Source organism: Alosa sapidissima, chromosome 21 (assembly GCF_018492685.1).
Source record: "Alosa sapidissima isolate fAloSap1 chromosome 21, fAloSap1.pri, whole genome shotgun sequence".
NCBI lineage: Eukaryota > Metazoa > Chordata > Actinopteri > Clupeiformes > Clupeidae > Alosa > Alosa sapidissima.
In genome coordinates, this window is record NC_055977.1 from 3,543,520 (window position 1) to 3,558,827 (window position 15,308).

Below are 15,308 nucleotides of genomic sequence, written 5' to 3' on the forward strand. Positions count from 1 at the left end.
AAAATGTTTAACCTTTTACACAACATATTGATTTAGATTAAGTTTTATTTAGTATAATTTGTATTTTAGTATATTTAGTATATTCTTTATCTTCTGCAGTCCTTATTGCTTAGTTGTGTTTTTTATATTATATACTTTTAATTACTTTTTCTGCTGTTAGTGAATGTGTGTGTGTATGTTGTCTGTATGCTACTGTGACCTTGAATTTCCCCTAGGGATCAATAAAGTATCTATCTATCTATCTATCTATGCCAGTCTCTGCTGTCAATCAACACTGGCAATCTTAGCAAAATCATACTGAATAGCATTTTGATATTTTCTTATCATCCTTAAGCACACTATGTGGATATTTGATTTAGTTTTGTGATGCTGCATGCTACTGAGACCTTGAATTTCCCCCTGGGAATCAATAAAGTATCTATCTATCTATCTATCTATCTATTTGTTATTAGTTTCTTATAAATATGTACCAATTTAACCTGATGGATTTTACAATTCAGGCAGTTGCATTTCACGCCAAGAGCCCCCGAGGAGGCCTCACCAATAACGTTTCATCAAAATGTTGTCCATTAAGGATGATGATCAATGTTGAATTTACTTGGTGTCTCATGTAGACATTTAAGCACCTTTTTGTACAATTTTGGACGATTGTCAACCTTGTAAAGCATAGCTGTATGGCTCTGTTGTAAACGGTTTGACTTTTATTTTGGAAAAAAAAAATACGACGAAAATAGTCTTATTGTTGCTGGTTACACACGGCTAAAAAGCTTGCTTGTTCGTTCGTGCCGTCTGCTTGAATGAATTAGGTGACCGGCTGAGGAAGCTGGTTGATTCTTTGCAGTTTATTTTTACAGGCAGTCAAAACGTCGTACGCAATGAGGTATTTATTAGTGTATTTGTGTCCCTAAATGACAGAGGATTCTTTTGTTAGGACTGAGATAACAGCTAGTGTGCTGCTGTGGTAGTTATGTAGCTAGCCAGCTAGCATAGTTAACGTAATTTTGTTGCTGAACAGGATCTCAAACCTATGTGGATTCATCACAGGTTTCGCTTGATAATGTTTGATAACGTTACGGCCGTGCACGGTGAACCGGCACTATTTAGAAATAATCATTTTGTTACTAAGTGCTTTAACTCATCATAAATAATGATTCATTTGTATGTCTGCTGTGCTGAATGGCTACATTCTCTCTAGGTGATCGCTCTCTTGCTAGATATGCTTGTTTAATTCTCCACTCAGGTGGCTATCTATGATTCAAGACGTGTTTGCGTTAGTGCAGACGTGCATGTGTAACGTATTTTCATTATACGATTGTGAGGCCAAATTGCACGATAGACTGATCTGTATATTTCTCAACAATCCAACAGAGGCGATAGGGGAAGAGGCCGGGGTGGCCGGTTCGGGTCTCGGGGAGGTCTCGTTCAGGGGTAAGTGGTGACCCTTTTATTTACACGGACATTAACGTTGGTGGGCATATGTGTCATTATGTAAGCCACAATATAATTACACACACGAAACATTTGATGCTTGTAGAAATACTATTCAACAGATATAGGGGTTGTTCCCGTCTCGTATTCTCACCTGACACAACGTGATTTCCTCTTTCAGGTATCGTCCCTTTGTCCCTCACATCCCATTTGATTTCTATGTGGTAAGTCCTCGATCTGTGTGACGGCATTGGATCAGCAGCGTTATATGGGCCGACTGTGTACAGTTCAGTTCGCCTTTTGTACGAGGTCACTCCATAGCAGGGGAGAAATCAATAGCCAGCTGTTAGTAGCCTTTTTATGTAATTCACTTCAGTCTCCATTAAAACCATCCTGCATGTATTTCATACACCTGGTAGATGAGCGTGTGTAGAAATGTAGTGTGTGTGTGTGTTAAAAGAGTAGACGTCTAACATTGTTGAAGTGTAAATCTGTGAGTGCAAAGAAAGGCCTAACCAACTGATGAGACAAGAAGTGATGCATGCTCAGCCCAGGTAGAGGTCATTAATTGTGTGTGTGTGCGCGTATCGTTTGTGTGTGTCATGTGCAGTGTGAGATGGCCTTTCCGAGGGTGAAGCCCGCACCAGACGAGACGGCCTTCAGCGAGTGCCTCCTCAAGAGGAACCAGGACCTCAGCCCCACACCTGCTGAACAGGTGAGCATGATGGCTCCGCCTCCCATAAAACCACATAGGTGGCCAGGTCCACAGAAGGTCTTGTATGGCTGGCTGTCTGAACCCATAGCTGCTACAATCAGTGTGTGTGTGTGTGTGTGTGTGTGTGTGTGTGTGTGTGAGAGAGTGAGAGAGAGAGAAAGAATCCATAGCCATTACAGTCAGTGTGGTCCAGCTCTTGCCTTGGTTCTGATTTGTACACTTGTACACTTTCACTCTCTCTCTCTCTCTCTTTCTTTCTTTCTTTCTTTCTTTCTTTCTTTCTCTCTCTCTCTCTCTCTCTCTCTCTCTCTCTCTCTCTCTCTCTCTCTCTCTCTCTCTCTCTCTCTCTCTCTCTCTCTCTCTCTCTCTCTCTCTCTCTCTCTCTCTCTCTCTCTCTCTCGGCACAGTCCTCCATCTTGTCCCTAGTTACCAAGATCAACAATGTCATCGACAACCTCATTGTTGCCCCGGGAACCTTTGAAGTGGTGAGTCTGTGGAACAAGCTCTGTGACTAACAGAAAGTTTTTATACATTAGACGTGTTTAAGATGAAGGGCCTTAATTTGAACACCGGGCTAAGTGAAAAGTCTAACTAATTAGTTAATTGTTAATGAGTCATTGATAATGAGGAGTTAATTTGATAACTAAGCAAAATCTATTTGCTACTTTAACACCATGAGCGAGATCATAAGCACAGACATTGATGGGTTAGCTTAGTGCTCTCACTTTTGCCCACTTAATGACTTTGCACTTTGCTTGACATTTGAATTGGGGCCCTACATTTCTCTAGTATAATAGAGGGGCTAAGTCATTAAGTTTTCACTTTTTCTATTCATGTAGCAAATTGAAGAGGTGCGCCAGGTGGGATCCTACAAGAAGGGTACCATGACAACAGGGCATAACGTGGCGGACCTGGTGGTCATCTTGAAGATCTTGCCTACATGTGAGGGAACCATACACTAAAATACGCTAACTAACTGATGGGTTTGGAAGAGATGGTATTCATTACACTGTGTGTGTGTTTTAGTGGAAGCAGTAGCTGCTTTGGGCAACAAAGTGGTGGAGACACTACGCACACAGGACCCAGCTGAAGGTGATTCTCTCTCTCTCTCTCTCTCTCTCTCTCTCTCTCTCTCTCTCTCTCTACACCACACCACTGTCTCTCTCTTTTTCTCTTTCTTTGTTAGGCCACATTAATAAGATGCTTTTCTGAACAGACTCTTGTGCTGATTTAGACTTTATTTACAAGTTGTCCATATATTCCTGAACTCCGAAATAAATTAACTGTGTGTGTGTGTGTTTAGTTCTCTCCATGCTGACCAATGAGACGGGCTTTGAGATCAGCTCAGCTGATGCCACAGTGAAGATCCTCATTACCACGGTGCCGCCCAACCTGCGTAAACTAGACCCCGAGCTTCACCGTACGTAGAACACTTCTATGTATTAATGACCGCAACGTCTGGCGCGCGTGCATGCATGTTTGTCTGTTATTTGCATATCTCTCGAACTGTTCGTCCGACTGATTTCAAACTTGACCGTCTTGCTACAGGCACGGGTGAGTGCAGTGCCAAGTTTTATAATGTTTGGATAAGAAATGCGAAATATATTGTTAATTATCGTTAAAAGGAGCACACATTGGCTTTTGGTGCTCCAGCACCACCACTGAATCGGTGTACACGACGAGCGGACCTTCTCACCAGTCTGGTTTAAATGTCATTAAATGTTCTCACCAGTCAGGTTTAATAGGAATTATTTGTACAAATGAAGTTAACATGCTACACTATTATTGTCTGTTTTCTGAAAAGAAACTTGGATCAATCTCTTTATTTTAAAATCTTTCTTTCTTTCTTTCTTTCTCAGTGGACATCAAGGTCCTCCAGAGTGCCCTGGCTGCTATTCGTCATGCCCGCTGGTTTGAGGAGAACGCCTCACAGTCCACGTGAGTTACCCATCATCCTCTTTATCTACAGAGCAACCTGCAGGTGGGAAACCCTTCTAAAGCACAGTGTAGATACACGATGAAGGAACTAGATTCTCAGAAAGAGAAAAATGATAACTACGCCAGAAACAACATATTGTGATAAAATTGTGAGTAAATAGCTATAAAACACTAACAGGAAGTGAGGTAACAGAGGGCAAACAGGTCTAGTGTAATGAATGGTGTAATGGACCCTGACACAGATTCAGAAACGATTAGACACAGTGAAAACACCTGGGCCTCCTGGGACATGGGATATGGTGTGAGAGGCATACTTAGGAGCCTGCTTAAAATGGGCACACTTGCTTCTGAATTACTTTCCATAGGTTTTGTAAAACCTATTCATTCATACATTTTTAAAAAGACATTTTCAGACAAGATAAAGTATAAATTCAGTTTTGAAATCAACCTGTGTTCAGTTCTTTATTTAATAACCTCTGTGTTCAGCTTTTTAAAGAAGCTATGGGTAAGGTTCTGTGGGATTCCAGTTGTCTTGAACGCACCAATTGACGGCATTGACCTTTCATTGTATTCAAGTATTCATTGTATGCATTGTATTCAAGATGGCACATCTTGAGATAGAAAGTAGTCTGAAGCTAGTTGGTTAGCATGCTAACATTAGTTTATATGTGGGCAACACATTCTGGGTTATGATAACCTAACCCTCGTGTGTGTGTGTGTGTGTGTGTGTGTGTGTGAGAAGTGTGAAGGTGCTGATCCGCTTGCTGAAGGACCTGCGGGTGCGCTTCCCAGGCTTTGAGCCCCTGACTCCGTGGATCCTGGACCTGCTGGTGAGATGAGAGCCTCTAGTTCTGTCGTCCCTGCTGGCTCGCTTGCTGTTGATTTCATTTCAGCCCACTGACCTGTTCTACCCCCCCCCCACCCCCCCCCACCCTCTGCAGGGTCACTCTGCGGTCATGAATAACCCCTCTCGTCAGCCTCTGGCCCTCAACGCGGCCTACAGGTAAGCACAGTTCAACACACAACATTAAACATGAAACATTTAGATGTCCTTTACAAGCGTGACTTGGCCTCTTATTAATGTGTGTGTGTGTGTGTATGTTAACGTTGTCTTTGCATAACCCATTGACAAATTGTTGTTTGCGTGTGTGTGCGTGTGTGTGTGTGTGTGTGTGTGTGTGTGTGTGTGTGTGTGTGTGTGTGTGTGTGTGTGTGTGTGTGTGTGTGTGTGTAGGCGCTGTCTCCAGATGCTGGCTGCGGGGCTCTTCCTGCCAGGTTCCGTGGGCATCACAGACCCCTGCGAGAGCGGCAACTTCCGCGTGCACACAGTCATGACCCTGGAGCAGCAGGTAACCCCTGACCTCCTGACCTCACAGCTCTGAGTGAGGGGTGGTGGACCTCTTGCAGACAGGATGCAGAGCTCCATCCACACAAACAAACAAACAAACAGGGCAATATAGGAAGAGAGGACTCGGTCCATTGATGTCACCAGGAGTAGAGCAGGGGCTATTTTAAGATGACCAGGTTCATCACTAAACCGCTAAGATATGGCAGTGGTACACCTCCTGATAAAAGACTAGAAATCTATAACAGCTCTCTGCTGCTGTAGTACTGATCCTGCTCTGCGGTTCAGAACTGCTGTCAGACGCTGATTCTGCTCTACGGTTCAGAACAGAACTGCTGTCAGACGCTGATTCTGCTCTGCGGTTCAGAACTGCTGTCAGACGCTGATCCTGTTCTGCCTCATAACAGGGGGGCTTTTTATGCTTTTAATCAGACAGGACAGTAGAGAGAGTGACCGGAAGCGAGTAGCAGAGAGAGATGGGGTGGGGAAATGACCCGGGCCGGACTCCACGCGTGAGATGCAGTAGTGGGTTGATACGGTGCTGAAGGTTCCTCTGCTGTGAGATGCTGTAGTGGGTTATTAAGCGGCTGAAGGTTCCTCTGCTGTGAGATGCAGTAGTGGGTTATTAAGCGGCTGAAGGTTCCTCTGCTGTGAGATGCTGTAGTGGGTTGAAGGTTCCTCTGCTGTGAGATGCTGTAGTGGGTTATTAAGCGGCTGAAGGTTCCTTTGCTGTAGTGGTTTGATACGCGGCTGTTGAGCTGATTGCTGTGCCGCCTCATAATTGCCGTGTCTAATGGGGGGGTCCACTCACCCCGTTGGGGCGAACAGGCTCGCTGCACGTAGGGGTCAGCGCCACCTCCCTGCCACCGACGGAGAACGCGATGGAGGACACGGAGTTACCGACTTAATTAATTGGAAAATCCTGACTAGCAAATCAGAGCTGATGTGTGATTGAACAGCGATGAGACGTAATTGACCCTAACTCTGCAGCCGAGATGGGGGCGGCGAAGTTAATAAGGAGGACTGATGATTGCGAAGGCGTAGCTAATGAGAGTGTGATGACGGGGCTGTAGAGTGTGTGTTTAACACCGCCGCTGTTTCATTAGATGAAGTGAGTGAGGTGATGAAAAGAGTGTTGGTGTTAAAAAAAAACTCCTCTCTCTAACCCCCCCCCCCCCTCCTCTCCGTGTGTGTGTGTGTGTGTGTGTGTGTGTGTAGGACATGGTGTGTTTCACAGCCCAGACGTTGGTGAGAGTGTTGTCTCATGGAGGATACCGAAAGATCCTGGGACTGGAGGGTGATGCCAGCTGTGAGTAGCATATTGATATAATATACTGTGTGTGTGTGTGTGTGTGTGTGTGTATATAAAATATTTATTATTTTTCTAAAAACATTTAATATGACCTGCGTCATCTCTCCTGTAAAATATTTATTATTTTTCTAAAAACGTTTAATATGATCCGCGTCATCTCTCCTCTCTTCTGGGCCCTTATAGACCTGGCCTCAGAGATGTCCACCTGGGATGGCGTCATCGTCACCCCGTCGGAGAAGGCCTACGAGAAGCCCCCAGAGCGGAAGGAGGAGGAGGACGAGGCTCTGGAGGAGGGAGGGGATGGAGAGGACGAGAGCATGGAGACTCAGGAGTGACCCCCCCCCCCCCAGCCCCTATATGTGTAAGAGTTAGAATCAGGCCTCATACTAACCCATAATTATTCATACAGGTCAAGGCCAATTTTAATTATATTTCCTACCTTGATAAAGAAAACTTGAATGAATAATTGAATATGATATGATCATTTTTGGAATAATTTAATAATATGAATAATCTTGGGGCTTCACCTCACCTGCACGAGTGTCCCTGTAAGAGAATCAGGAGTATTTCATCTGGGTGAATCGGCCATTTAAACAAGCGTCTTTTGAACAGCACAGGAAGCAAACATTTACACAGTTTTCACTTTGTCTTGAGTTTTATGCGAACGTTTGCGATCACTGGCAAACAGTTTGAGGAAGTAGGTCTCAGTGTATATTCACTTCATGTTCAAAAGATTTGAATACACCTCAGTTTGACCACTTTAGTTGGATGAGTTTGACTCTTTTGACGATTTGAAAACATACTGATGTTACTCAATCATGAAGTTCACTCTCATGACCCCTCTGCTTATCCTGGCTGTTTTTCTCCTCTGTTGCTATGGAGAAGAGTCTGCGGAATTTCTAAATGTTAATTGCATATTGTTACTGTATTTGACAGCTGCTCTGAACTAGGTCAGTTGTCAAAGCTATGAAGAAATATCACTATAAAATATATATAGAAGAAATATGACTATAAAATATATCTGATCGAAACCTCCATTTCTGTTTTCATTCCAGGTGATCTATTATTTGACCATCGATTTCCTTTTTTTTTTTTTTTTTTTTTTTTTTTTTTTAAAGAAGTTTTTATTTTTTTTAGAAGTGCTATGTGTTTTTGGACTTTTTAATGGCCCCCACCGAGTTGGACCCAAGGGCCCCAGACAAATGGATGATTATGATTGGTCCTTGGACTGCCCAGTCTTTTACCTACTGAATCAGTTTTTCCTCGAAGTGGCCGCTGTCGTTTCCCTTGTGATGTGTACAAGTATCAACTGGTTTTTACGTTCAGATACATTAAACCATTTTTTAAGTATAAGTATTCGTAATGTCATTTTTTTTAAAGTCTTGTATTCAGTATGTACCTATGAACGGTCACTACCGAATGGTTTAAGGATTCAGTTTTTTCACTGTCTGACCACAGGGTGTCACTAGACTTGCACAGTTCTTTTGCGTCACATCCTGACATCCGTCAAAGCCTGATAGGGTTCGTCCATCAGGTGTAAAATAACCATGGCAACAAGAAAGACATGGAGACACATGTTTTAAACTCGCTAAAATAGCTTTGTAATAATTAGAAAATGTTTACAACGTTGACAGTGTTACATTCTGTGTTCTTAGATATTCCACATCACAGTGAGCCTTCTCTGTTGCTTTGCACTAGCACACACACATCAGTACAGGCCCCTGGCCAGAGAAGAGAAGAGGGACCAAAAAAAACACAGAGAAGGTGTGCCAACACTGTGCTCAGAAATCTCCCAGTGACTCACGCGGGCTGAGCCTACTCGGCCACCCTCCTGGTTTGAAGAGTCCAGAAAGGAGACCTGCTGTCCCGTGGCTACCCTATTGCTATGTGACTTGGGATGATCAAAGTACTAAATTGGTGGGATGGGAGGGGGGGGTGTCTGTTTTCCCTGTACCTTGGCACTGCAGAAAATAAATCTCCCCACGATTATACATATACACATGAAAAGAGATTGAGAAAAGGGGTGGTGCTATAGCGTGTACTTTTTGTGTTTATCTCTGTAAATATGGTGCTGTCCATGAAAAGAAAGGATAGAGGAAAAAAAAAAACAATAATACAACAAAAATGGGATAGATTGTTTTTGCTACATCACAGATTTCTGGGATAGAAATAGCCTCTAACAGTGGGCAAAACTGCTAACAGTAGGATGGACTCCACATAGCAACGTCCTAGCCCTGGTAAAAGCTGACCTAGCGATGGATCGGCAACGCTCACACCTGCTGCCTCCTTAGACACTCACACTGTGTCCACCCTGTATAAGGAAAAAATGTCATCTGTGTCCAGGACTGCAGTGGAAGATCTCTTTTGGTCTTCAGCGGAAAAGCTGATTTAACTTCTTTTTTTTTATTGTTAATTCTTCTTTGCATGCAAGTGCCAAGTGGAGAGATCGATCGCGTCTCCACTCCAAATCGATTTCTTCACCCCTGAACGTCCTAGAAAAGGCTAAGTAGCAGCATTTAAAGAAAAAAAGTCTCCATATATTAACTTCTCTTCACGTTTGAAACACCCCTCTGAATACTGAATAGATTATCCATGATCGTAATTGAAATAACATTTAATTGTAATGATAATAGTAGTAATAATAGTAGCAATATTATAATAACAACAATGGTCATCATAACAATCCATATAATATTAATAACAAGTAACTGAGTAGCAATAGGTGGTATGTACATAATAAAACTAAGTGTGATAAGGTTATTTGTTCTTGAATTTAAATTACACAGTAATTTTTCAGTGTTCTATGACCCATGAACTTCAGCAGGTTGCTTGTTGCAGAAGAGTGATTTTAGTTACCACGGGGGAGGTCGACGGCATCACAGTGCGTTTATTAGCACACACGGCTATCAGCTCTGCAGCGCTACAGAAAAGAGAAAGAGCCTAAAACCAGCTCACCGTCGCCACCGGCAACAGAACACCACACTACAACTACAGGTGTTCCGGCCTACACTCAGCTTCAGAAAAAAAACAACAAAACCAAATGGATTGGCGTTCACGCAGTCTATAAGCGCACAAACACACACCAAAATAGTTTTTTTGTTGTTGAAAAATCAAACAAACAAATGAATAAACAAACTGTAGTGGTGTTTTTTTTATGAATGTTTGTAGTTTTGTAGTTTGGGACTACTGAAAGAGTGTGTCAGTCCTTGTTTTCAGAGGCCATGTTTGAGAGCGGAGTTGAGTTGAGGCAGAGAGGTAAGTAGTGAATGAGTCTGTTCCATTTTCCATCTTCTATTTTTTTTGCTGACGGGTTAAAATGTGGCCCCCTGACCTACGGTGCCATGGAGTTGTTTGAATGTTACATTAACTGACCACGATAACCAGCACCTCAGGCTTGCTTAGGAAAGATCCAGCATTTCAAGGTCTGTACAGTTGTTGACAAATAGTAACTTGTCTCCAAATACATTGAATACGAACCTACTCGAGGCCAGCAGAAAAAACAAGGTGTGTATGTTTACTCACAAGAAGATGCGTAAGAGAGAGAAGTGATAGTGAAAGAGAGAGAGAATGAGAGAGAGAACAAGTGAACTTAAACAAAGCATACAGGAAGGGAGAGAAAGAGAGAGAGGGAGAGAAAGAGAGGGAGGGAGAGAAAGAGAGAGAAATGTGTGCAAAGATGTCCAACAGTTTAATGGAATGAGTTTGTCCAACAGTTTGTTGTGTTCCAGAAAACCTGGAGGTGAAGAGTGGGATCTGTGTATGAAGTCTTCCACTAGGTGGCGTCATAATGCATCTCTCCTAAGAGGCTTTTATTTTCTTTAGCTTGAAGTCCTTCACAGTGGAGAAAGTATAGAGAGAGAGAGAGTAGTCCTTTGTGCTTTTTAATCTGCGTAAAATGTCTTTTTTGTGTTTTTTTCTTTTCTTTTTTGTTTGTAAAGTGCTAATCCCAGAGACTGCTGGACTCCACAGCTGCAGTGGTCCTGACCTGGTGAAAATCAGACCCAGAGCCGTCCACTGTCTGGGGCGTGTGTTTGTGTGTGTGTGTGTGTGCTTGTGTGTGCGTGTGTATGTGTGTCCATGCGTGTTTGTTTTAGCAGTTGAAGTTGAAGTGTCATGGCACAAGTCCGATGTCCACGGAGAAACAGCCAGGTCCTGCAAGAATGCAACAGAGCCGGCTGATGCCCTTCCTCCTCCTCCTCCTCCTCTTCCTCACACACACACACACATGCAGGCTGTGTGCCGTAGATCAGCAGGCAGGACACTATTGGTCAAACCAAAGAACCAAACCTCAAAGACCATGGATTTCAGATGTGTCCACCACACAAGCTACAGAGGTGTGTTTATGCCTCCTCAGAGAGACTGTGTGTGCGCCCACATCATATGGGAATGTGTGTGTGTGTGTGTGTGTGTGTGTGTGTGTGTGTGTGTGTGTGTGTGTGTGTGTGTGTGTGTGTGTGTGTGTGTGTGTGTGAGTGAGTGAGTGTGTGAGTGTGTAAGTGCAAGCGATGAAGTCATCGAATGTCACATCATTTGTCCCAAACAGAAGAAGTAGGAAGTGAGAAGCCTGACGGTCGCCATGGGAAACTAAGCACTGGTAAGCGTCAGTTTCAAAAAAAATAAAAATAAAAATAGCATGCAGGTTACAGGGATACAAGCCCACTGTAGAGGTAAGTTAGGCCTTCCTAATCTCACAAAACACTCCTCAGGCTAAATAAATGCTCCAGGCTAGTTACATTAGTGTATTATTATCTAAAGCAGAGTCTGTACCAGGTCTCTCTGGGAGAAAAGGCCACTAATTCTGCTGGCCAGGCACAAGATGTCTGAGATCGAGATTAAAGCCAGATAGAGTCTGGCTCCACTGCGTCCAGTCCTGAATCATCTCGTAGTTTCAGGGATGAGACAATCCAGCACACGGGATGAGAGAAAGAGAGAGGGGGAGAGAGAGAGAGAGGGGGGGGGGATCATATCATATCACAGTTGTGTTAATCTGGGGAAGGTTTCTGAATACCAAACACTCATAACAACAATGATGACTGAACAAGCTCCACTTCCTCGTCCAAGAGATGGTTTCAGTCTTCAGTGGGGGCCAGAGGGACCTCCTCTGCTAGACAGCTCTTTGTGGAAACCCTCCTCAGATCTGTGGAGTCGACTTCTTCAGGGTCCTTGTCAGATCTGTTTAGTCTAGTTGTTCAGGGTCCTTGTCAGTTAGATGAGCTGAAGATCAGATTTCTCTCAGATTTCGTACTCAAGTCCAGATATGGCAAATAACCAGGTTGCCTCGCTACACCCCAGTTATATTTAAATTCTGAAATATATCTCAGTAGTATCTCACAATGTTCTGTGCATCTCAACTGTACACCACTATTTATATATCTATATGTATATTCATAGTTGAGCTAATCTAGAAACATAGTAACTTTATAAAATATACATTTGCCCAGTAAAATATTCCATATTCAATCCCATTCCGATTTACAAGTTTCAAAAAAGTCTCTGTTGGTTCATGCAAAGCATAAATTCCTTATGGTCTCAGATTGAGGAAATGGGATATTAGTGGGAATTATGAAAGTAAAGATTTCGACCTTCCATTGACCTTACATACAAATACACACACATGCTTACACACACACATAATGGAGAAATAAATATGTTGTGTGCCAACATTATAGCCCACTATTGTTTTGGGTCTATACCCTCTATAAGGTATCAAACAAAACAGCATCATTTGAACTTTACACGCAAAACAACAGACGATCCTCAGATCTTTTTTCTATCTCATAACACTCAAAATTCCTCTGATTCTTTGTATTTGCACCTCAACAGGCAGAAATCTGATTGGATCTTGTAGATGACTGACAGATGGTATGACCATCCAGGGAGTACCTCCGCATTAGGATCCTCCTCTCTACAGGAGAGAGGTGGCGTGTTAAAAGCAAAAGAAAGTGGGAATGTGCAGTGAGTATCACCTCACCACACGCACATGCACACACACACACACACACACACACACACACACACACACACACACACACACACACACACACACACACACAAACAGATAGAGTAGTCTGAGAGTGTGTTTGAGTAGTGGAACGATGGGGCAGGCGTTTACGCTATCTCATTGTGTCTTTGCCCCCTCCTAGCCGGTCGGCTGTGAAATTGGGTTAGCTGTACAGTATGTAAAGCAGTGAACCCCCCCCCCCCTGCCCCACACAGCCTCCCCCCAGGAGAGGAGAGGAGAGAGGAGGAGAGAGGAGAGAGGAGAGGAGGAGTGAGGAGGAGAGAGGAGGGGAGAGGAGGGAGGAGAGGAGGAGAGAGGAGAGAGGAGGAGAGAGGAGAGGAGAGAGGAGGAGAGAAGAGGAGAGAGGAGAGGAGAGAGAAGAGAGGAGAGAGGAGAAGAGAGAGGAGAGGAGAGGGGAGAGGAGAGGAGAGAGGAGGAGAGAAGAGGGAAAAGGAGGAGAGAGAGGAGGAGAGAGGAGAAGAGAGAGGAGAGGAGAGGAGAGGAGAGAGGAGAGAGGAGGAGAGAGAAGAGAGAGGAGGAGAGAAGAGGGAAAAGGAGAGGAGCAGAGGAGAAGATTGGTAGAGGGGCAAGCAGACTTTCTTCAGTGGAGGGGAGAAAGATAGAGGAGAGGAGTGAGAAGATGAAGAGAGGAGGAGAAGAGGAGGAGAGGAGCAGAGAGAAGAGGAGGAGAGAGAAGAGGAGGAGGAGAGAAGAGGAGGAGAAGAGGAGGAGAGGAGGAGAGGAGCAGAGAGAAGAGGAGCAGAGAGAAGAGGAGGAGAGAGAAGAGGAGAAGAAGAGGAGGAGAGGAGGAGAAGAGAGAAGAGGAGGAGAGAAGAGGAGGAGAAGAGAGAAGAGGAGGAGAGGAGGAGAAGAGGAGGAGAGGAGGAGAAGAGAGAAGAGGAGGAGAGAAGAGGAGGAGAAGAGAGAAGAGGAGGAGAGAGAGGAGAAGAGAGGATAGAAGAGGAGAGAAGAGGAGGAGGAGGAGAGAAGAGAGGACAGGAGGAGAGGAGGAGAGAGAGGAGAGAGAAGAGATGAGGAGAAGAGGAGCATAGAAGAGGATGAGAGAGAAGAGGAGGAGAGAAGAGGAGCAGAGAGAAGAGGAGGAGAGAGAAGAGGAGGAGAAGAGGAGGAGAGGAGGAGAAGAGAGAAGAGGAGGAGAGAAGAGGAGGAGAAGAGAGAAGAGGAGGAGAGGAGGAGAAGAGGAGGAGAGGAGGAGAAGAGAGAAGAGGAGGAGAGAAGAGGAGGAGAAGAGAGAAGAGGAGGAGAGAGAGGAGAAGAGGAGAGAAGAGGAGGAGGAGGAGAGAAGAGAGGACAGGAGGAGAGGAGGAGAGAGAGGAGAGAGAAGAGATGAGGAGAAGAGGAGCATAGAAGAGGATGAGAGAGAAGAGGAGGAGAGAAGAGGAGGAGAGAAGAGGAGGAGAGCAGAGAGAGGAGAGGACAGGAGGAGAGGTGCAGAGGGTTACTGCTGTATTGTATTGCACATATTGGCTTCAGCCAGCCTGAGTTTTCACTGAGGGCATCTTCTGCTTGTGTCTTCTGTCTTACTCCCGACAGAGAGAGGGCGCTCTGGTGCTACTGCTTCACAGTGACGGGATCTATCTACATCTGCATCCGTTCAATCCTCAGCTCAAAGACCGCGTCTGGTGTTATTCAGAGCAGGGACACTGACCCGGGACCTGTGATGTATGCTCTTGGTGCTGGGTGGTGCTGCGTGAAGATGCCATTCTTTTCAAATGACCGAGGGGGGTTGTGTATGCTGAATGGACACACACACACACACACACACACCAGTGGAGCCCTATTTTCTTAAGTGACTGTGGGATGAACTCAGCCACCACAGCTGTGAGATCATGCATTTATAGGAAGGCTTTATCAACTCGCTCAGGGAACAATAAATGACCTCCTTTTCCACTACACACACTCTCCTTTCCTCTACACACAGTCTCCTTTCCACTACACACACCCACTACACACACACTCCTTTCCACTACACACACCCACTACACACACACTCCTTTCCTCTACACACACTCTCCTTTCCACTACACACACCCACTACACACACTCCTTTCCTCTACACACACTCTCTGTCTCCTGATCTGGCTAGTCTGCCCTTTACATGCGTGTCTCATTCACCAATGGGAAAAAGGTTGGGAGAACACACACACACACACACACACACACACACACACACACACATTTTGGTGTGGGGTTCAGTGGGGATGGTCAGGCCAGCCCATTATATGTGTGTGTGTGTGTGTTTGTGTGTGTGTCACTTGCTATCAGGAGACTGTGAGAAGCAGGTTTGAGCTTGAGGTTGGTGAGGTTGATATCAGTGTGTGTGTATGTTTGCGTGTGTGTGTTTTTGTGTGTGTGTGTGTGTGTGTGTCTGTGTCTGTGTGTGTGTCTGTGTCTGTGTGTATGGACTACAGGGATGTAGACCGTGATGTGTGTATGAGACACCCAGCATATGAGTGTATGTGTGTGTGTGTGTGTGTGTGTGTGTGTCTGTGTGTGTGTGTTCACAGGCGCGTCTGGGCCTCGGGGATGTAGATCTCGATGCTGTCGG

The 15,308-nt window shown here is 44.6% G+C and overlaps 2 protein-coding genes across 2 annotated transcripts in view; one reads left to right on the forward strand and one right to left on the reverse strand.

Moving 5' to 3' along the window:
- Nucleotides 1-740: 740 nt before the first annotated feature.
- Nucleotides 741-8,095, forward strand: ilf2 (interleukin enhancer binding factor 2). Its single transcript, XM_042075946.1, has 15 exons — nucleotides 741-880; nucleotides 1,369-1,428; nucleotides 1,610-1,652; nucleotides 2,039-2,143; nucleotides 2,551-2,628; nucleotides 2,983-3,085; nucleotides 3,170-3,235; nucleotides 3,447-3,563; nucleotides 4,003-4,081; nucleotides 4,824-4,911; nucleotides 5,023-5,084; nucleotides 5,316-5,430; nucleotides 6,645-6,735; nucleotides 6,922-7,099; nucleotides 7,794-8,095. Exons 1-14 carry the CDS (start codon nucleotides 876-878, stop codon nucleotides 7,071-7,073), a joined length of 1,164 nt encoding a protein of 387 aa, XP_041931880.1. The 5' UTR covers nucleotides 741-875; the 3' UTR covers nucleotides 7,074-7,099; nucleotides 7,794-8,095.
- Nucleotides 8,096-14,104: 6,009 nt separating this feature from the next.
- dlgap3 (discs, large (Drosophila) homolog-associated protein 3) overlaps nucleotides 14,105-15,308 on the reverse strand; it is a 194,446-nt gene continuing 193,242 nt past the window's right edge. The window contains 2 exon segments of the mRNA XM_042077316.1: nucleotides 14,105-14,671; nucleotides 14,737-15,308. The exon segment at nucleotides 14,737-15,308 is cut by the window's right edge and continues 340 nt beyond it. Coding sequence (XP_041933250.1) covers nucleotides 15,262-15,308 — 47 coding nt within the window. The 3' untranslated portion in view covers nucleotides 14,105-14,671; nucleotides 14,737-15,261.